General features: G+C 45.1%; 1 protein-coding gene across 3 annotated transcripts in view; it reads left to right on the top strand.

The window, feature by feature from the left end:
- LOC115094014 (SLAIN motif-containing protein-like) overlaps nucleotides 1–23,509 on the top strand; it is a 232,534-nt gene that overhangs the window by 179,837 nt on the left and 29,188 nt on the right. For all 3 annotated transcript variants that reach the window (XM_029606629.1, XM_029606627.1, XM_029606628.1), the window contains one exon: nucleotides 14,466–14,778. In XM_029606629.1, the coding sequence (XP_029462489.1) occupies nucleotides 14,466–14,778 (313 nt within the window). The remainder of the gene's footprint in view (nucleotides 1–14,465; nucleotides 14,779–23,509) is intronic.

A 23,509-nucleotide genomic window follows, 5' to 3' on the forward strand; every position in this document is an offset into this window, starting at 1 on the left:
TGGATGCACTGAAAGAGGTGGTAGCTGTTCCCCGTGCATGAGATCTTCAAGGAGTTGCTTCTGCGCATTTGGGAACATCATATGTCCATGTCTCCATTTAACAGGAAGACTGATGCTGTCTACCTCATTGAGAAGTCCCTCAGGTTTGAGCAGTGCCAGATCCCCCACCAATCGGTGGTAGTGGAATCCGTCCTCAAAAAGGTAAAGTGGTCCCAGACCCATGCTTCCACGCCTCCAGGTTGGGAACATAGGGAATGGGGGATGCACTGAGTAAGAAGGTGTTCCAGGGGGCAATGTTGATAGCCCATATTGCCTCCTACCAGTTATATATGACCCAGCATTCCCGAATCCTGTGGAAGAAGGTTCAAGAAGTGGTGGAACACCTCCCTCAGCAGCAGGATGCTTTCCTGGCGCTGGTCCAGCAGAGCTTTGAGTGCGGTAAGCATGAGGTGCATTTCACGTACAATGTCTTTGAGACCTCAGCTCGCACAGCTGCATCGGAGCCTGCAGGATGGCCTAGCTCAGAGCTTCAGATCTCCAGCTGGAGGTCCAGGAGAAACTGGCAGACCTCCCCTGTACAGGGGATAACCTTTTTGGGGATGTTCCGGGATACTGTGGCTCAGCTCAAGGATCATCATGAGACCCTCCAGCATCTTTCAGCTAATACCTTGGACAACCCCCCCCCCCCCCCCCTTCCCTCGGCCGTTTCATGCAGGGTCTCCTTCAACTGAAGCCCCCCCCCTTTGGCCTCCAGTTGCAATCTGGGACATCAAAGTGGTCCTAGCACGGCTCATGCGACCTCTGAGCCGCTGCAGTCTAGCTACCTGAAGTTTCTCACCTGGAAAGTCATATTCCTGGTGGCAATTACTTTGGCTCGTAGGGTCAGTGAGCTTCAGGCACTAGTTACATACGGCCCCATACATGAAGTTCTTTCACAATCGTGTGGTTTTTGCATATGCATCTGAAGTTCCTGCCCAAGGTCGTAGCTGATTTTTATATAAATCAGTCCATTTTACCAACCTTCTTTCTGAGGCCTCATTCCCACCCAGGGGAACGGGCTCTTCATACCTTGGACTGTAAAAGGGTCTTGGCTTTCTATCTGAATCGCACTGCCAGCCACAGACAGTACACCCAGCTTTTTGTGTCCTTCGACGCCACCAGGCTGGGAGTGGCAGTGCGTAAACAGATCTTGTCGAACTGGTTTACGGATTGCATTGCCTTTTGCTATGCACAGGCGGGCCTTCAGCTAGCTGGCAGAATAAAGGCTCACTCTGTGCGGGCTGTGGCGATATCGGTGGCTCATTTATGTGCAGTCTCCGTCGTCAAAATCTGCCAGGCCGCAACCTGGAGTTCTTTTCACACACTTGCAGCTCATTATTGCTTGGACAAGGACGAGCGTCAGGGCGGTGCCTTCGGTCAATCCATCCTACGCAAGCTGTTCCAGGCTTGACCCCAACTCCTTGTGCTTCTTTGGGAACCAGACAGTCCCCTCCCAACCTACAGCGCTGCAGTTGTGTTGTGCCCATTGGCACCTTATTTGGTCACTTGGTATCTCCAGCCTCTCGGACAGTCTGGAGCTTGGTACTCACACACATGTGAGGACTGCCATTCTGCTTGTCCTAGGAGAAAGCGCAGTTGCTTACCTGTAACAGGTGTTCTCCTGGGACAGCAGGATGGTAGTCCTTAGGAATCATGCCCGCCTCCCACGATGATGGGTTCACCTTTGGTTTGTGGTTTTATTTTTTCACTCATATTTTTGCTACGTTATGAGACTGAAGGGGGGACCTCGCGAGGCTGGGCATGTTAAGTCTGCTGGTCAAAGCTTCTAGAAACTTTGACAAACATTTTCCATGCCGGGCTCCATCGGATGAAGTCGCCCATCTGTGAGGACTAATATCCTGCTGTCCTGTTACAGGTAAGCAACTGTGCTATCTGCAAGGGTCTCGGGCATGCCACACTCTGGATAGCACAGCAGCCTCGAGCGATTGGACTTCACAGTATATATACCCTTCCTCTTGTTGACCATTTATGGCTTATACTAATTCTATTACAGTATAAGTCAAGTTAAACTGTCACAGAGACACTTGGCCTCATTGTTCTAATTACTAAAAAATTACATATATGTCAGGTTACATGGTCAGAAGAATTTACCTATAAAGAAATCTTTGATCTTTACATCATATGTGCTTCATCAAGACACCTGGGTGCTTTGATCTTGCTATCTTCAAACTATTTAATTGACAGAAGAGCACCTGAGTACAGATTTCTAAGTTTAATACATAAGTAATGTCAAAATAACATAGGCATCGAGCATCTAAAACTGCTAGTGACTAAATATGTGAAATATTACTTGATAGGCATGTCTATACTAATTGTAAAGGTCAAAAGACAACATTTATCTAGAGTTTGGTGCTAATTAAGACACAAACTCTGGGAACTTTGCCAAGCTACAGTACATCAATAATGTAGGTAATTCTCTGTTTCTTATCTTAACAAAGCACTGGCTAGCTTCCCAGTTCAGACAGCTGCAGGTATTCCTTAGAAAGAGAGGAAAAAAATTACAAATGGCAACACCGCACTAATCGTTTTAAAAGTTCAGAATTGTTCAGAGGTTACTGATTTTCATACGTCTGTGTTTTTGAGGTACAGGCGACCTACACACTCAGGAAGCCCCTGAGAGTTGTCTTCGGGGAATGTAGATTTTTAATAGGCTTTATCCTCTTCCTCAGGAGACTATTTGCCACTTATTTTCCATTGCCTCAGGTGGATGCTCTTGTCCCAGCTGTGTCTATATAAACCATAATCCCTGTGGAAGGTAGTGCTTCCCGGAAAGATGCTCAGGACAGAAAGTTTGAGATACTGCTGAAACATGGTTTCTCTTCAGCAGGGTAGTAGCACAGGCTCTCTTGCGCTGGATTCAGCAGCTTCCAGAGAGTACGGTCTGTTTCTTGGCTAATGATCTGTACAGTTTGCTCCATATTTTCCTCTTTAGTCATTGGCTTTAACTGTAGAGGCTGGGAGGCTCTCTCCGGTTCTGTATTTGGGCAGCAGATTGGTATAGTCTAATTTAGGCAAGCTTCTCTTTAAAGGGGCGTTTCTTAAGAACATCAGAACTTGCCATACTGGGTCAGACCAAAAACTAAGTCTATCCCATGCTACCAATGCTAGTAATAGCAATGATTATTTTCCAAGTCAACTTGATTACTAGCAGGTAATGGACTTCTCCAAGAACTTATCCAAACCTTTTTTAAACCCAGCTACACTAACTGCACTAACCACATCCCCTGGCAAAAAATTCCAGAGTTTAATTGTGGGTTGAGTGAAAAAGAACTTTCTCCGATTAGTTTTAAATGTGCTGCATGCTAACTTCATGGAGTGTCCCCTAGTCCTTCTATTATCCGAAAGAGTAAATAACGGATTCACATTTACCCATTCTAGACCTCTCATAATTTTAAACACCTCTATCATATCCCCCCCTCAGCCGTCTCGTCTCCAAGCTGAACAGTCCTAACCACTTCAGTGTTTCCTCATAGGGGAGCTGTTCCATCCCCTTTATCATTTTGATCGTCCTTCTCTGTACCTTCTCTATTGCAACTATATCTTTTTTGAGATGCGGCGACCAGAATTGTACACAGTATTCAAGGTGCGGTATCACCATGGAGCAATACAGAGGCATTATGACATTTTCCGTTTTATTCACCATTGCCTTCCTAATAATTCCGAACATTGTTTGCTTTTTTGACTGCCGCAGCACATTGAGCCAACTATTTCAATAATTATCCACTACGACACCTAGATCTCTTTCCTATTTGGTAGCTCCTAATATGGAACCTAACATCATGTAACTATAGCATGCGTTATTTTTTGCTTTATGCTTCACCTTGCACTTATCCAAATTAAACATCATCTGCCAATTGGATGCCCAATTTTCCAGTTTCACAAGGTTCTCCTGCAATTTATCATAATCTGCTTGTGATTTAACTACTCTGAATAATTTTGTACCATCTGCAGATTTGATTACCTCACTCATCCTATTCCTTTCCAGATCATTTCTAAATATATTGAAAAGCACGGGTCCCAGTACAGATCCCTGAGACACTCCACAACCCACCCCCCTCCACTGAAAAAATTGTCCATTTAATCCTATTCTCTGTTTCCTGTCTTTTAACCAGTTTGTAATCCACAAAAGGACATCGCCACCTATCCCATGACTTTTTACTTTTCCTAGAAGCCTCTCATGAGGAACTTTGTTAAATGCCTTCTGAAAATCCAAATACACTATATCTACCGGTTCACCTTTATCTACATGTTTATTAACCCCTTCAAAAAAAAAAGTGAAGCAGATTTGTGAGGCAAGACTTGCCTTGGGTAAAGCCATGCTGACTTTGTTCCATTAAAACATGCCTTTCTATTTGTTCTGTGATTTTGATCTTAATAACACTTTCCACTATTTTTCCAGGCACTGAAGTCAGGCTATCTGGTCTGTAGTTTCCCGGATCGCCCCTGGAGCCCTTTTTAAATATTGGGGTTACATTAGCTACCCTCCAGTCTTCAGGTACAATGGATGATTTTAATGATAGGTTACAAATTTTTACTAATAGATATGAAATTTCATTTTTTAATTCCTTCAGAACCCTGGGGTGTATACCATCCGGTCCAGGCGATCTACTACTCTTCAGTTTGTCAATCAGGCCTACCACATTTTCTAGGTATCACATGATTTGGTTTAGTCCATCTGAATCTTTACCCATGAAAACCTTCTCTGGAACGGGTATCTCCTCAACATTCTCTTCAGTAAACACCGAAGCAAGGAAATTGTTTAATCTTTCCGCGATGGCCTTATCTTCTCTAAGTGCCTCTTTAACACTTCGATCATCTAACGGTCCAACTGACTCCCTCACAGGCTTTCTGTTTTGGATATATTTAAAAAAGATTTTACTGCGAGTTTTTGCCTCTACGGCCAACTTCTTTTCAAATTCTCTCTTAGCCTGTCTTATCAATGTCTTACATTTAACTTGCCAACGCTTATGCATTATCCTATTTTCTTCTGTTGGATCTTTCTTCCAATTTTTGAATGAAGATCTTTTGGCTAAAATAGCTTCTTTCACCTTCCCTTTTAACCATAACATCAGAAAAAATTAAAATGTCAAAAATCAAAATGTTTTCAATAATTAAATATGTTAAACAGAAATTACTATTTATCAGGACCACTTGGGAAACCTCCACTTTGAAACCAGACCAACAGGCATTTTGTGAATCCTTGTGTTTTGTATATTCAAAAATCTTAAATATGTGTCAGTTGAAGTAGAAAATTGTAACTAGAATATGTGAAACTATAAATACTGTAAAATCATTTGTAATTTGAAATCTTTACATTTAAAACTGTCCAGGAAACATTTCTTTAGGATTAACTGTAACTACAAACACTTAGAAAAACAGGGGTGTGATACATCTGGTATCATTAGGATATGACATAATTTTAATTAATAAACTACCTTAGCTTTGAATATATATATATTTTTACAACTGTTTAATTAAATAGCTAGTCTTTTTTTCTTATGCATTACCATGCCACAATTCACTCCGTTAGACTAACTTTCACCTTCAAATAACTTACAGTAGTAACCCTTTGTTTAAACAAACAAAACTTCCCAAAAATACAGCTCATTCAGTTCTTCTTTGAAGAGGGAAAAAAACCCAATCATAACACTGTCCTTCAAAAATACATCAAAAGTTAATTGTAAAGCTCTTAAAGCTCATATGAATCTATTAAGATGTCTGAAAAATAATTTATGAAGTTAATCAAAACAAATAATTTCAAATGGATGCATATTAACTTTATTAATTTGAAGTACTTGCCAGAATAAAACACTTATCCAGGTTTTTCGGTTTTGTTTTGGTTTTGTTTTTTTTTTTTTTTTTTTAACAATGAGTGAATTCCTGAGAGTAGAGCTACTTTAGGTTCGGTTTAGTCTTATATAAACCAAAAGCATATTTTTACACGATCAAAAAGAAAACTTTTTTTTCTTTCAGAAGTAATAGGATTATTCATAAAGGTGGTGTTCCCAAGTACATGAATACATTAACTAGCAGAGCAATGAAAAGTCACAGCCCCTCAATGATTTTTAAACATTCACAAAGCACAAATATTGCAATGATAATACCGCACAGACAGCATTGCACCATAAATAATTCCTTTTAATTTAGAAACAAAGAACAATATAAGAACAATATATTATTTTCTGATATTCTGATGAAAGCAAGGTAATAAATTAAAAATATTTTATTTTACACTTAGTCGTTAGTTTGTTGGCACAACACTTTCCTAATTGGTTCCAATTATTTTTATTTCATTATATGTAAAGGGATGTTACTGAGATAGGGCTAGCAGCAGTTCCTGGATATTCAGACTTCACAGAGCTGGAAGTATAGTCGCTGTAGTGTGGGCAGAAGGAAGATCTATAGGACCCTCGGCTTGAGGTATAAAATAACTTAGTGTGCGGGGTCATTAAGATATCCTGCACCATAATAGATACCTTTTCCCTATATGCAGGAGTGTAACCAATGTGGAGATTGTATGGAAACCTTCTAACAGTAAAAACTGTCTTAACTGTCCAAGCTTTTCTAAAGCAAAAATACCTTCAGCTAAAAATCTTCCTTTAGTGGCATGATCCCAGCCACATATACTGTACTGTTTCTAGCTCATAATTCTTCAACATGTAGTGAGCAGGGGTTCTGTAATTTCTTTACTGGATAGGTCCTCCATACTTAGCAGCACACACTCTTTCATATCACAGACACATACAGTACATCCGGAACGTACCAGGCAGGAATCCTTATTTTCTACCTCACACAAGCAGGGAGTCACCTCCCAGACTTGTCTATTTACCTAAATTGTCCCAGGCTATTTACCTAGAATGTATACCTAGGTATTTCACCTCCCTGTTATTCTCACCGGGGTTTACCTCCCTGACATTGTCACTGGGATTTGCATCTCTGAAAACACCTATTTACCAGGCAGTATCAGGCCTTAAACTTTTATACTAAATAACTCTTAATTTAAAAGAACATACCAATCTCCATTTATAGTGCAAAAATAATAAATAACATTTCCCTTGAAGGTCTCCATGCCAGCGCAATACAAGTGGTACAGCACAAAAAGACAGCTAAAAACAGACCAGATACCTTCAGGGGACCTGTGTTTCGTCCGGATCGAGAGATGGGGTGCTCGGCCAGCAGAGCTGTAATAGTCCAGGTCAGCTGGCATGGTCCCTCCTTCAATTCCCAGGGCAATGTACCATCTGTTACAAACACCACAACCAGCAAGAGACTGGAAGCTCTTGTACTGTTAACCCTTTATTGATTCAAGTGTGCATGGGGAGCCTGCATGCAATACTGACTGACTCCGAATTAACATGGTATATGCAAGATTTAAATACTTTATCAAGATAAAATGTTAAGATAAGCACTTTTGATTGAAGATGAAAGGGTGAAGACTGCACAATCCTAACTCCTTTCTGGAAAAACTAAACTAACCTTGAAAACATTTATAGGGAGGTTAGGCTCACAGCCTTCCTTAATCACACAGAGGAAATGAAACATTTGTTCTTATCTTTGTACCAGATAGCTCATGCACTTCTGAGGCCACATAGTGTAGGAGATTAAACCAACAATATATTTCATTTTGAAATTCTTTATTGAAAAGGAACTAAACCATTATAACTATTTCAAGGGATATTCATATATTAGGTATGTGAATTTGTTACATCTGTTTCGGTGGGTACATGCGTACTTTGCCGACTTTCTAGCATACATGGGAAAATGGATAGTATGCATGTATCTCGTTATTAAAAATACATGCATACTCTGTTTCCTGTGTGTACTAAAAAGTCGGCGAGGTTAGAGTGTAACCGCCAAAACAGATGTAACAAATGGATATTTCTATTGTATATAGGGATTCATTGACCCAAGGTGGCCATGATAAAATCAGGAGATGGCAAAACTAATTGATTGATAATGTAAAGTGACCAAAGTCAGGTTTGGAGGGAAGGGGGCCTCAGATTCCCTGTACATACCAGGATCATTCCAGACGGTGGGTTATGTTCCATGTCCAGCAGATGGAGTCAGAACACAAAATTCCCAGGGGAGGACCCATATAACCATGCCTCCCCTGTAACAGCTCTCAGTAACGTTCTGACTCCAGCAGATGTGAGCAGGGGACTGTGGTCCCCAGCTTGTTAGCTTAGGGCTACCTCCTCAGGGGGATCAAGTTTTTAAAAAAAAAAAAAAAGGAAGTTTTAAATTTACAGTTTAGGTCACTTTGCTAAGGCTCCTCTTACAGCAGGGGGCGAGCTCTCCGCTGGTGCTGGCTCATCGCTCTCTAGCCTGGTGACTTGCTGACAGGCTATTGCCTGTTTTCTTTCTTTTCTCATTTTCCTCACTGAGGGCTCAGTTGGGGTAAGTGTATTTTTGTTTCATCTTCTTTTTCAGCAGAAGACTGCAATTTTTTGGACTCCGTTCGGCTCTCTGAGGTGAAAGTCGGTAGCGCCGGCCTCTCCCTCCTGACCCAGGTTTTCCCCCCTCCCTTTTGGGGAGCGACAGACGTCCCGACCTGCGGCCCCTCGAAGCACCATTCCCCGGGGCCGCCAGCTGTCGGGAGGGTAATTCCCCGTCAGTTCTTCTTCAGGTCGGTGGGGGACCGCGGCAAGCGTCCGTTGCCGGGTCGGCGCTCATTTTAGGCGCGAGCCACTTGCCTTGTGAGGGCTCCGACAGGGCCGGATTATTTTCTGAAGAGGGTCTGTGCTCAGGCTGTTTCCCCGAGGGGGAATGTGCGCCAGCTACTAACAAGGACGTTCGAGCTGCAGACCGCATGGGAAGGAAGCGCCAGGCCCCGTTCCCTCTCAACGCGGGAACGGCGGCCATTTTGTTGCAAGATTCTGATGCCGCGCTTTCTGAGGAGGACACGGATAATCCGTTCCCCACTTCTAGGCCCGTTTTGGACCCTTACTCCAAGTCTAATCCTGATAGGTAGAGGGGGGATCCCCCGGGGGGTGACCCCTCAGGATGCCAGGCCTTTTCCCCTGAATTCATAGTACTGATGCACAGGGCTTTTCTTCAGAGCAGAGACACGACCTTCGGGACCTGGGGACCCTCTCCCCCCAAGATACCATGTCCTACCCCCCTCCTGGGTGGGACCCTCCCTCAGGCTCGCCCCCCTTTAGTAGGCAGGGGAGCGGGGACATCTCGTGGCCCTACCGGGACACCATCGATATTACAGACTTCGTCGGGGGGAAGGACAATCCCAGGACCCTGACGTGGACGACCCCACCTTGGCGGCCCAGGTGGAGGGCGACGACCCTAGGGTCCTCCACATCTTCCAAGCGGCGGAGTTAGATGACCTCATTCCCTACATCCTCCAGGAAATGGATATTGATCCCCCTCCGGAACCGGTGGGGCCTGACCCGGCTCTCAAGAAGGGGGACCCCCTCCTAGCAGGACTGCGGCCTCTAGCCAAGTCTTTTCCCACTCATCACAAGATCTTGCAGTTGATCACTCGGGAATGGGATTTCCCGGAGGCCAACCTTAGGGTCGGTAGAGCCATGGAAAAAATTGTATCCCCTGCCGGCCGATTTTTTGGAAATTCTCAAAGTTCCCGCCGTAGATTCTGCGGTATCAGCGGTCACAAAGCATACCACTATTCCGGTCACTGGAGGGACGGCGTTTAAGGATATGCAGGATCGGAAGCTGGAGGTTTACCTGAAGCGTATCTTTGAGGTCTCGGCCTTAGGGATGCGGGCGGCTATCTGCAGTTCCCTCGCACAGCGAGCGGGTCTTCGGTGGGTGCAGCAGCTTCTCACCTCCCAGTCCTTACCAGACGCTGAGGCTCACCAGGCGGACAGACTGGAAGCCGAGGTTGCCTATGGAGCGGATGCTTTATATGATCTTTTAAGGGTCCTAGCCCCGAACCACGGTGGCGGCGGTCTCAGCGCGTCGGCTCCTTTGGCTTCGCAATTGGTCGGCTGATGCCTCTTCCAAGACACGTTTGGGGTCCCTTCCTTTTAAGGGTAGGTATCTTTTTGGTGAAGACTTGGATCAGATCATCAAGTCCCTTAATGAGAACGCGGTGCACAAGTTGCCCGAAGATCGACCCCGTTCGTCAAGGTCATATAATTACTCCAGAAACCGTTATTGTAACCAGCGGAGAGCGCGTCCCCAGAGGCAACAGCCACCTTGGGCTCCCTCTTCTCGTTCGCACTCCTGGAACCAGCCCTTTCGTGGGCGCCGCCAGGGTAAGGAAGCGCAGGGTGCTGGTACATCCGCTAAATCTACCCAATGATGCCAGACGGACCCACGAGGTGGTCCCTCGACTGGGGGGTCGCCTTGCTCTCTTCTATGAAGAGTGGGTCCAAATCACATCGGATCAATGGGTTCTGGATATTCTAAGACGTGGTTACGCTTTGGATTTTGTTTGCGCTCCTCTGGACCGGTTCCTGTTTTCCCCTTGCGGGTCCTTAATCAAACAGGGAGCCGTGCGGCAGACCCTCGATCGTCTCCTTCAATTGGGGGCCATAGTGCCGGTGCCAGCCGCCGAACTGGGCCGGGGGCATTATTCAATCTACTTTGTGGTTCCCAAGAAGGAAGGTACTTTTCCTCCTATCCTGGACCTCAAGCAGGTCAACCGGTCCCTCAGAGTCCCTCGTTTCCGCATGGAGACACTCCGTTCAGTGTTAGCGGCAGTTCATCTGGGAGAATTCTTGGCTTCGTTGGATCTCACGGAGGCGTATCTCCACATACCAATTTGTCAAGCTCATCAGCGTTACCTGCGCTTCAAAATTTTGGGTCAACACTTCCAATTTCGCGCTCTTCCCTTTGGCCTGGCCACAGCTCCACGGGTTTTCACGAAGATCATGGTGGTAGTGGCGGCAACCTTGCGCAAGGAAGGCATCCTTGTGCATCCTTACCTAGACAATTGGCTCATCCATGCAAAGTCACAAGCGTAGTGTATCCTCGCAGTCGACAGAGTGGTACAACTTCTCCAATCTCTGGGATGGATTGTCAACTTCACCAAGAGCAGCCTGGTCCCGTCCCAATCGTTGGATTTTCTGGCAGCTCACTTAGACACCAAGAATGCCAGGGTTTTTTCTGCATCCGGACAGAGCTCATTCTCTGCGTCAGCAGATTCAAGGATTTATGGCGCTCGAGACGCCCACTGCCTGGGACTACCTGCAGGTACTGGGGACCATGGCCTCGACAATAGATTTGGTTCCTTGGGCATTCGCGCATCTGAGGCCTCTGCAGAGATCCCTACTCTCCCGGTGGCAGCCGGTGTCGAGATTTCCAGGCAATCCTTCCGATTCCGAGAGGAACCTTCATCAGTCTCCATTGGTGGCTGGAACCGGGGCACCTAGCTCAGGGGGTGTCGCTGGAGGACCCGGATTGGGTGATTATCACCACGGATGCCAGCCTCACAGGCTGGGTAGCGGTCTGTCGGGACAGCTCAATCCAGGGTCGATGGACGGAGGAACAGTCTAAGTGGCCCATCAACCGTTTGGAGACCAGGGCGGTCCATCTGGCGTTACAGGGTTTCTTCCCCATAGTACGCCATCAAGCAGTCGGGGTGCTATTGGACAATGTGACTACAGTGGCGTACATCAATCGCCAGGGAGGCACGAGAAGTCTGTTGGTCTCTCTGGAAACCGACAAATTGATGGAGTGGGCAGAGCTTCACCTCCAACGACTAGCGGCCTCGCATATAGCGGGAGTGGACAACATACAGGCGGACTTTCTCAGCCGACAAAACTTGGATCCCGGAGAGTGGGAGCTCTCGCAGCAGGCGATGCGGATAATAGTACGGCGATGGGGGACACCGCACGTAGACCTAATGGCAACCGCCGGAAATGCAAAGGCCGCCCGCTTCTTCAGCCGCAGGCGGGAGCGCGGCGACGAGGGCGTGGACGCGCTGGTCCTGCCCTGGCCGTGCCACTGTCTCCTATATGTTTTCCCACCGTGGCCCCTCGTGGGCAAGGTCATCCGCAGGATAGAGGCACACCAAGGGCCGGTGATCCTTGTGGCGCCAGAGTGGCCCCGACGACCGTGGTTCGCGGATCTGCGCAATTTGACGGTGGAGGGTCCCCTTCGTCTTGGTCAGCTGCCACGTCTTCTACGCCAGGGACCAATATTTTTCAAGGAGGCAGATCGCTTCCTTCTTGTGGCCTGGCTTTTGAGAGGCGTCAGTTCAGGAGGCACGGTTATCCGGAGCTGGTTATTTCAACGCTACTGAAAGCACGTAAGATGTCCACCTCTGTTACCTATGTTCGAGTCTGGAAGGTCTTTGAGGATTGGTGTGGAGCGAATGACATTCTTCCCATGCAGGCCTCAGTGCCACAAGTCCTTTCCTTCTTGCAGGCAGGTTTGGATTTGGGTCTTGCTTACAATTCTCTTCGGGTCCAGGTGGCGGCCTTGGGGGCTTTTCTTCGCAGTGGAAATAAGGAGTTTCTGTCCTCGCATCCGGACGTCTCACGTTTCCTTAAAGGAGTGAAACACTTGAAGCCTCCGATTCGCCCACCTTGTCCGTCGTGGAATCTGAATCTGGTGCGCCGAGTCCTCTGTGGTTTGCCGTTCAAACCTCTAAGCTCGGCTACCATCAAGGACATCACTCTCAAGACCATTTTTCTCGTGGCAATCAGTTCAGCAAGACGTATTTCCGAGCTGCAGGCCCTTTCCTGTCGTGAACCATACCTTCGTTTCACGCCTGAAGGGGTTTCGCTGAGGACGGTTCCTTCTTTTCTCCCTAAAGTGGTTTCGGCATTCCAACTCAACCAGTCGGTGGAATTACCATCTTTTGCCTCTTCTGAGTCTCTGATACGCTATCTGGAGGTGACTAATGATTTTCGGCTCTCCGATCATCTGTTTATCCTCTGGTCCGGACCCCGGAAGGGTTGCATGGCCTCCAAACAATCTATAGCGCGGTGGTTGAAGGGAGCGATCATAGCGGCATACCTTGGCATAGGTAAGTCCCCTCCGCTGGTTGTCAAGGCTCATTCTCTTCGAGCCCAGGCGACATCTTGGGCGGAGAGCTACTCAGTCTCCACTCAGTAGATTTGTAGGGCAGCCACCTGGAAGTCTATCCATACTTTTGCGAGACATTATCGCCTGGACGTCTGTGCTCCGTCGGGCGGTCAGCTTGGAGACAAGGTAATACGAGCAGGGCTGTCTGCGGCCCACCCGTGATGGGAAAGCTTTGGTACATCCCACCGTCTGGAATGATCCTGGTATGTACAGGGAAAAGAAAATTATTCCTTACCTGCTAATTTTCATTCCTGTAATACCATGGATCATTCCAGACACCCTCTCTTGGTTTGGGGGTTTGCTTGTGGGACATCCCTGCCTACCTGTCTTAATCTTTTACTCTGTATTTCGAATACTGCGCGTCTTTTTTGTTCACGCACTGCTGTTCGCAAGTTCACTGTTCAGAATTTAGTTGCTGTTTATTTGGACAGCAGTTATTTCAATTCCTTCTTTGATTACTTGATCCCTCTGTTTTTAGTCTCTCTCTTTTGGGCTTTGTTAGTCTAGTTACTGAGAGCTGTTACAGGGGAGGCGTGGTTATATGGGTCCTCCCCTGGAAATTTTGTGTTCTGACTCCATCTGCTGGACATGGAACATAACCCACCGTCTGGAATGATCCATGGTATTACAGGAACGAAAATTAGCAGGTAAGGAATAATTTTCTTTTATTGGCTTCAAAAGTAATTGACAAACGGGGAAAGGGGTTCAAGCAGGGGAACCTATGCCAGAAACTATTTATCTACCAGAAGGGTTAGTTAAAAATTTGTGGACTTTTGGGAGAATGTAGAAAACAGGTGTTAGGGGATGTTTCAGTCAGAAGTGAAGCTTCTTGGGTAGTAATAACATTTGCATCTAATGCTTGTTGAACAACTTCTGCAATATGAGTTTGAAGTGCTGGTGTGGGTTCTACTGCTAGAGATGTATGATCAGAAAGTTGCTGCTCATTTTCAGTAACATAAGCATTTATGATCCATAAGAACAATCCCACCCCCTTTATCAGCCGGTTTTATAATGATGGAATAAATGTGGTTAAAGATTTCAGGGGCCAGCGATCTTGGATAGACATGTTTTTGAAAAAATAGTGATCTCGTGTTCCAAAATTATGTAGGTCATAAAGGACAAGACGTTCAAAGGACATGAACTGAAAAGCATGCCCATGGTTAAACTATTTAGCTTTACTCTACTGAAAGTTCCATTTGATGTGACATTCAATTTTGTACTGTGAAGTATTTAAGTATTGGTAAGTTTTTTGCCGTTTAAGTACAATTTTGCTACACTGGTTGGAGTAACTTCTTACAATAGATGATGTGAAAAAATGAAGCTTTTTTTTTTTTTTTTACTGCACTTAACATTAACAGCACCTTAGCAAAATGCTTTTTTGTTCTTCGCCGTTTCAGGATTGACTCCCACAAAGCTTCGGTATTCTCCTGCTGCAATGCAGTCTCCTTTGACAATCAGACAACCAGTGAAAGCGGTGACAAGCACAAGTACTCTGTTAAGCACTAGACAGCCAGTGAAATCCTCTGGCTATGGAAGTCCTTCTAGTGAGATTCGAAAGATGCAGTCTGGTACCTGCATAAATTCCAGTAGTATCTCCTCCACAACCAGAACCACCATAGCCACTGCAGCTAAAAGCTCACCTGTAAAATCCAGAACATCAAGTGGAGGCGCAGCAGCTCATAAAAGCAAGATGAGTCAACCATCTAGAAGGTAAGTTTGAGTGCTTTATAATCTTAAATTTTTCTAAAGACAAGCAGTTTACCTAGTCACATGAAATGGGTGACGTCCTCCAACACCAACATGCAGAGCTTCCATGTTGGAAGGACCTTCTGAACATGTGCAGCAACCCCTTCATTTCTGTGGCTGTACAATGTACGTAGGTTCTTCTTTTTCCCTAAGCATTATCACAGCCCATGCACTTGTTTTTGGCAGGTTTTTCTTTTTTTCCAGCTTCATCTAACATTAGTGCAGGCTCTTGCTCTTATTTTAGTCTTTATTTTTCTGACGTACGTTAATTCTGGTATGTAACAAGGTTTTTAACTTATAAAAAACATGCACTAAAACTATAAAAACAAGCAGTAAGACTAGTGTGGGTACATGCAAATCCCATATAAAAAATAAACATTAACTATTCCTCAGCCATGCAGGGCAGTGCGTTAAAGGGCAGATAACTTAAAGTACATTTTCTTAATGCTGAAAATTTAACTCCTGGATCAGAGCAGGAGTAAAACTTAACTCACATTTCTGGTTACCGTATTATATTATTGCTATGCCCAATGTGATACTGTCTGGCTGTGTCTACCACACTTTGCACAGCAATAGAATAACTGAGCACCAGAAATGTTTTTGGTACCCCGCCCTGAGCACTGGAAGGGCGGGTAATAAATATTTTAAATAAAATAAATGTGAATGTGCTCCACCTCAGACACAGGAGTTTAATTTCCAATGCTCTCTGGGAGGGCACCTACAATTGAACAGTAAACCTGCACTATGCATCCAACTTTGGTATACTATTTAACCATGGATGCCCACCCTAGGGAGCTTAAGAACATAAGAACATGCCATACTGGGTCAGACCAAGGGTCCATCAATCCCAGCATCCTGTCTCCAACAGTGGCCAATCCAGGCCATAAGAACCTGGCAAGTACCCAAACAAGTCTATACCATGTTACTGTTGCTAGTAATAGCAGTGGCTATTTTCTAAGTCAGCTTAATTAATAGCAGGTAATGGACTTCTCCTCCAAGGAATTATGCAATCCTTTTTTAAACACAGCTACATTAACTGCACTAGCCACATCCCCTGGCGGCAAATTCCAGAGTTTAATTGTGCGTTGAGTGAAAAAGAATTTTCTCCGATTAGTCTTAAATGTGCTACTTGCTAACTTCATGGAATGCCCCCGAGTCCTTCTATTATCTGAAAGAGTAAACATTCAATTCACATTTACCCATTCTAGACCTCTCATGACTTTAAACACCTCTATCATATCCCTCCTCAGCTGTCTCTTCTCCAAGCTGAAAAGTCCTAACCTCTTTAGTCTTTCCTCATAGGGGAGCTGTTCCATCCCCTTTATCATTTTGGTCGCCCTTTTCTGTACCTTCTCCATCGCAACTATATATTTTTTTTTTAAGATGCGGCGACCAGAATTGTACACAGTATTCAAGGTGCGGTCTCACCATGGAGCGATACAGAGGCATATGACATTTTCCGTTTTATTCACCATTCCCTTTCTAATAATTCCCAACATTGCTTTTTTGACTGCCGCAGCACACTGAACCGATGATTTCAATGTGTTATCCACTATGATGCCTAGATCTTTCTTGGGTGGTAGCTCCTAATATGGAACCTAACATTGTGTAACTACAGCAAGGGTTATTTTTCCCTATATGCATCCACATTAAATTTCATCTGCCATTTTGATGCCCAATTTTCCAGTCTTACAAGGTCTTCCTGCAATTTATCACACTCCGCTTGTGAATTAACTACTCTGAACAATTTTGTATCATCTGTAAATTTGATTATCCCAGGACAAGCAGGATGCTAGTCCTCACATATGGGTGACGTCACTGACGGAGCTCTTGTGCGGGAAAACTTTCTGTCAAAGTTTCTAGAAACTTTTGACTGGCACTCTGAGCCCACTGAGCATGCCCAGCATGCCATGATATTCTCTGCCACAGGGGTCTTTCTTCAGTCTTCGTTTTTCCGCGCTTCTGTAGGCATTGCAGAGCAGGAGCCGTTGCAAGTCTCTCACAACAATTTCTGACTAACTCCCATCGGGATCTCTCGGGGTTCTCTACTGGCTGGTGAGTACCTCTGTCTCATATTTTACTCTTAGAGTAAAATTATTTTATCCCAGGATAGCAGGATGTAGTCCTCACATATGGGTGACGTCACCGACGGAGCCCAGCGCGAGAAATCTTTGTCAAAGTTTCTAGAAATTTTGACCGGCCGTGTGAAGCCACTGAGCATGCCCAGCATGCTATGATATTCTCTGCCACAGGTGTCTCTCTTCAGTCCGCTTTTCCGCGCTGCCGTTCGCATCGTGGGACTGGAGCCGTTATTTTATTTATTTATTTTAAATTTTTTATATACCGACGTTCATCCGGGATATCACATCTGTTTACAGTGTAACTGAAACAGGCGCCTGGGATGGCGTTTTACATCGAACAGATATAACGAATTAACATATGAACAAATGAGGAGGGGAGATAAAGGCGGGAAATAATCAAACAAAACGTTATGAGCAAAATTTACAAATATATATAGAGTATCAATATATACAAAGTATTCATAAAAATAGCAATACCCTAGAAAGACAATTGTATAGAGTTAGAAGAGAGAGGAGGGGGGACGGGGAGGGGGTGGGGGAGGGGAGGAGGGGTGGAGAGGGGGTTAAAGGAGTAAGTGAGCTGAGAACCGTTGCGTTCTCCGCAATTCTTGTGACTGAAAAAGTCGATATTTTTCTATATTTTGATATTCTCTTTCATAGGAGTCTCTCAAGCTCGCCGGCTGGTGAATACCATTCACTTGATTTTCATATTTTCAAGAAATCCCTTTCCTCACATTCGCATCCATAGACGGCAGTCGATTCCAAAATGGCGACGGGGTTCAAAATGTGCCCTATTTGTAATAGAAATATGTCGATAACCGACCCGCATTTGGAGTGTGTACTGTGCCTCGGAGAAAAACACGATGTCAGTACATGCCCCAAATGTGTGGAAATGACAGTAAAAGGACGGAAAGCCAGACAAGAGAAGATGGAAAATTTGTTTCAACTTCAGTTAATTCCTTCTCCCTCGAAATCATCAAGGTCGTCTCCGGCCAGAGCGACCAAGAGAGCTTTACTTAAAAAACCGCGTCCGGATGGATCCGGTGATCGCCCGTCCTCACCATCGTCGGTGCTATCGATTAAATCGGCAGAACACCTAAAATCCAAGCATCGACATCGATGTCCGTCATCTTCCACGTCGATGTCCCAGGACGAATCGATGCCGAAGCGGCCCCGAGAACAGGAAACACCGGCACTTTTGATATCTGGGCCTTCGTCTTCGCCGATTTCAAGTACAACCCACACTTCGTCAATGGAGGCCTCCGTACCGCCACCACGTACAACATCGGTGAGTTCACCACTTGTACAGCCGGAATTGTCTTTCTTAATAAGACAAGCGGTCCTACAAGCTCTTCAAGAGCAAATTGTTCTGAAGGTTCCGTCTATGCCGATGACTTCAGCATCGATGCCGGTAGTAGTACCGATGCCGGTGGGACCACCGATGATGGCGCCTTTTTTGCCGCCGAGGACTTCGACAGGTTTCATAACCACTACACCAAGGCTCTGGACACAATCAGCATCATTCTTTGCTCATATTCCATCGAGCCCTTTGATGTCAAGACCTATTCCATCGACGTCGATGACTTCGATGCCGCTTCCACCGACGACAACATGGAGAACATCCCCGATACCATCGGGGCAACCTGCATTAGAACCTCCAGAGGTTCAAGATGAGGCTTTTTATCAACGCCTTTTACAAAGGTATCAGGATGTAATCGATAACTTACCATCTACTAGGCCACATACTACTTCTGCAAGATTTTCCATCGATGATCCACAGCCAGGCCCTTCAGGCCTCCATGTCCCATCTAAATCAGTGCCAAAATCTCCATATAGAGAAGATTCTGATGATTCCTGGGATGATGAACACTCTCATTTTTCTTCAGAGGAATTTGTCTAACCCTTCTTCTCCAGATCAAAGAAAGAAGTCACCCGCAGAGGATCTTTCGTTCTCCTCATTCATACAAAGCATGGCTGACTCGATTCCATTTAAGCTTACAGCAGAGGAAGACACCAGAGCACAAACCCTTGAGGTTCTACAGTTTGTGGACCCACCCAAACAAGTACTAGCAGTACCAGTACATGAGGTTTTACTAGATCTCCAAAAACGAATCTGGGAACATCCAGCTTCTACTCCTGCAGTAAATAAATGTGTAGACACTACTTACATAGTCCAACCAGCTCCAGGCTACCACAAGCAGCAATTACCACACCAGTCTGTAGTAGTGGAGTCTGCACAGAAAAAATCTAAACGTGTGCGCCCACACTCATCCATTCCACCTGGTAGAGACCACAGATTCCTAGACACACTAGGGAAAAAGGTCTATCAGAGTTCCATGTTGAGCACCAAGATTTCTGCTTATCAACTCTATATCACTCAATACCAGAGGAACCTCTGGAAGCAGATGGAAGAGTTTGTAACCTCCTTACCCACTCAGTTCCAGGAGCCTGCACAAGCTGTAATAACCAAGGGGCTAGAGGCAGGCAAACATGAGGTGAGAGCAGTCTATGATGATTTTGAGACTGCTTCCAGGACAGCAGCAGCAGGAATCACTGCTCGCAGATGGGCCTGGCTCAAAGCATCTGACCTCAGGGTTGAGGTACAAGAAAAACTTGTGGACCTGCCCTGTCTTGGTGACAATCTGTTTGGGGACAAAATTCAAGAAGCTGTACAACAGCTTAAGGACCACACTGAGACTCTACATCAACTGTCTCAAACTCCACAAGAGCCTGCTACTCATCGTCTTCCACGAAGAGATATGCGATGTTCCTATTACAGGCCACGTAGATATTACCCCCACACTTCTAGGGGTAGGTCCACCAGACCTACACAACGCTCCCAGGCCAGACAATCCAGGCCTGCTCGTCCACAACCTCCTGCACAGACGGGCCCTGCAAAAGGCTTTTGAAACAAAGACCAGAGAACAGACCCAACCTTTCAATCCCAAGCCAAATCTACCAGTGGGCGGAAGAATATCTCACTTTCACACAAATTGGCAAAACATAACATCAGATCAATGGGTACTTTCCATAGTCTCTCGAGGCTACAAACTAAATTTCACCTCAATTCCTCCAGAATTTCCACCAACTTCCTGCCCACGACAAAATTCTCAACCGCAACAATTACAGGCAGAATTATCCACCCTTCTGAGAGCCAGGGCCATACAACTAGTGCCCCGGACACAGCAGGGCAGAGGATTCTACTCCCGATACTTCCTCATTCCAAAGAAAACCGGAGTCCTATGTCCCATCCTAGATTTCAGAAATCTCAACAAATTTCTGAAGAAAGAAAAATTCAGGATGGTGTCTTTAGGCACCATGCTTCCACTTCTTCAAGCAAGAGATTGGCTTTGTTCTCTGGATCTTCAAGATGCTTATGCTCACATTCCAATATACCCTCCTCATCGCAAGTACCTGCGCTTCATGGTAGACAATCAACATTACCAATACAGAGTTCTACCCTTTGGACTTGCATCTGCTCCCAGAGTCTTCACCAAATGTCTAGCGGTAATAGCAGGACACTTACACAAAGAAGGTGTCCATGTTTTCCCATATCTAGACAACTGGCTCATAAGGAGTCAATCTCAACAAGGAGCTCTCACTTCTCTCACTCGAACGATTGCTCTACTTCACTCCATGGGATTTCTCATCAATTATCAAAAATCCCATCTCACTCCAACTCATCTGCTTCAATTCATAGGAGCAGAGTTGAACACAGATGTAGCAAAGGCCATTCTACCTATAGATCGTGCAGATGCCCTCATTCTACTAGCAAACTCCATTTTCTTACGGACACAAACCACAGCACATCAGTTTCTGATACTACTAGGTCATATGGCCTCCATGGTTCATGTTACACCCATGGCAAGGCTTGCCATGCGAGTTGCCCAATGGACTTTACGATCACAATGGATTCAAGCCATTCAACCACTACATTATTCAATTCAAGTGACCCACCAACTAAGATCATCTCTACTTTTGTGGACGAACAGACAACCTGTGCAAAGGCCTACCCTTTCAACAACCAGTCCCAGAGATAACTTTAACTACAGATGCATCCACCTTGGGATGGGGAGCTCATGTAGACAATCTTCACACTCAAGGGATTTGGACAAATATCAAATCAGTTTTCTGGAACTTCGAGCTATACGTTATGCGCTGCATGCGTTCAAGGACTGCCTTTCATACAAGATTGTTCTAATTCAAACAGACAACACAGTAGCCATGTGGTACATCAACAAACAGGGAGGTATGGGCTCTTTTCTCCTTTGTCAAGAAGCTGCACAAATTTGGGGCTGGGCCCTGAACCACTCAATGTTCCTTCGAGCCACTTATCTCGCAGGCATTCACAATGTGGTAGCGGATCGACTCAGTCGTCAATTCCAACCACACGAATGGTCCCTGGATCCTGCAGTAGCGACCAGCATATTTCAGCATTGGGGACAACCAAATTAGACCTCTTTGCATCACATCTGAATCAAAAGGTGGACAAATTCTGTTCTCTCCACAAACAGAAGAATCAGCCGGCCAAGGACGCCTTCGCTCGACCTTGGAGCTCAGGCCTACTATACGCGTATCCTCCAATACCACTCATAACCAAAACTCTAGTGAAGCTACAACAGTACAAAGGGTCCATGATACTCATAGCCCCATACTGGCCTCGACAAGTATGGTTCCCCACACTGCTAGACCTCTCAGTCAGGGATCCAGTTCGTCTGGGAGTAGCCCCCACTCTCATAACTCAGGATCAGTGTCTGTTGCGCCATCCCAACCTTCAATCCCTATCCCTGACGGCATGGATGTTGAAAGCTTGATCTTGCAACCACTCAATCTTTCATCCAATATATCTCAAGTGCTTATAGCTTCACGTAAACCTTCCACACGAAAGAACTATTCTTCTAAATGGAAGAGGTTTACTTTGTGGTGCTCCGAAAAGAACATAAATCCTTTCACCTGCCCCACAACTTCTCTACTAGATTACTTATACCATCTTTCTGAATCTGGTCTCCAGACTTCATCGGTAAGAATATATTTAAGTGCAATCTCTGCATACCATAACAAGATAGGAGATGCACCTATTTCCACACAACCTCTCGTAAGCAGATTTATGAGAGGTTTAACTCACCTTAAACCACCAATTCGACCACCTGTCACAGAATGGGATCTGAATTTGGTACTAACAAGACTTATGCGTTCTCCTTTCGAACCCATGGATTCTTGTGATCTTAAATTTCTCACATGGAAAACCATCTTTGTCTCTTGTTGATTGGTTAGTTACTGTTACTGCTTAGTTCGATGTAAACAGAGTTGATTTGATTTGTATCAAGAAAGTTGGTATATAAAAGCCTTTAATAAATAAATTTCCATGCAACCTCTCGTCAGTAGATTTATGAGAGGTTTAACTCACCTTAAACCACCAATTCGTTCACCCGTAATGGAATGGGACCTGAATTTGATTTTAACAAGACTCATGCGTTCTCCTTTTGAACCCATGAATTCCTGTGATCTTAAATTTCTCACATGGAAAACAATCTTCCTCATAGCCATTACATCAGCTAGAAGGGTTAGTGAGTTACAAGCACTTGTCACATACTCACCCTATACAAAATTCCTACATGACAGAGTGGTTCTCCGTACACATCCAAAATTCCTTCCCAAGGTAGATACGGAATTCCACTTGAACCAATCCATAGTTTTACCCACATTCTTTCCAAGGCCTCATTCCCATCAAGGAGAAAGAAATTTACACACCTTGGACTGTAAATGTGCGCTGGCATTTTACTTAAACCTCACTGCAGTCCACAGGAAATCCACTCAGCTCTTTGTATCTTATGATCCAAACAAACCGGGTAACGCAGTGGGTAAACATACTCTATCCAACTGGTTAGCAGATTGCATACAGTTTTGCTATGAAAAAGCAGGCCTTCCTCTCCAAGGGCGAGTAAAGGCACATTCAGTAAGAGCAATGTCAACCTCAGTAGCACACTATCATTCAGTGCCAATCCTTGACATATGTAAAGCAGCAACATGGAGTTCTCTTCACACCTTTGCAGCTCATTACTGTTTGGACAAAGAAGGGCGACAAGATTCAGCTTATGGACAATCTGTCTTAAAGAACTTGTTTCCAGTTTAATCCCAACTCCTTCTACATCCAACCTGCTGTGATCTTCGGCTGACTTATTTTCACCAACAATACTTCACTGTTGCTTCAATACACGATGACTTGGCCTATAGCTTGCTATTCACCCATATGTGAGGTCTAGCATCCTGCTTGTCCTGGGATAAAGCAAAATTGCTTACTTTGTAATAGGTGTTAACCCAGGACAGCAGGATGTAGTCCTCACAAAACCCACCCGCCACCCCGCGGAGTTGGGTATGTTACCTTTTTATTATTTTATTTTTGCTAAAGCTTATTGCTACATAGGAGACTAGAGTGAGACCCCTGTGGCAGAGAATATCATGGCATGCTCAGTGGCCTCACAGTGCCAGTCAAAAGTTTCTAGAAACTTTGACAGAAAATTTTTCCCGACTAGGGCTCCATCAGTGACGTCACCCATATGTGAGGACTATATCCTGCTGTCCTGGGATAACACCTATTACAAGGTAAGCAATTT

Source organism: Rhinatrema bivittatum, chromosome 6 (genome assembly GCF_901001135.1).
Source record: "Rhinatrema bivittatum chromosome 6, aRhiBiv1.1, whole genome shotgun sequence".
NCBI lineage: Eukaryota > Metazoa > Chordata > Amphibia > Gymnophiona > Rhinatrematidae > Rhinatrema > Rhinatrema bivittatum.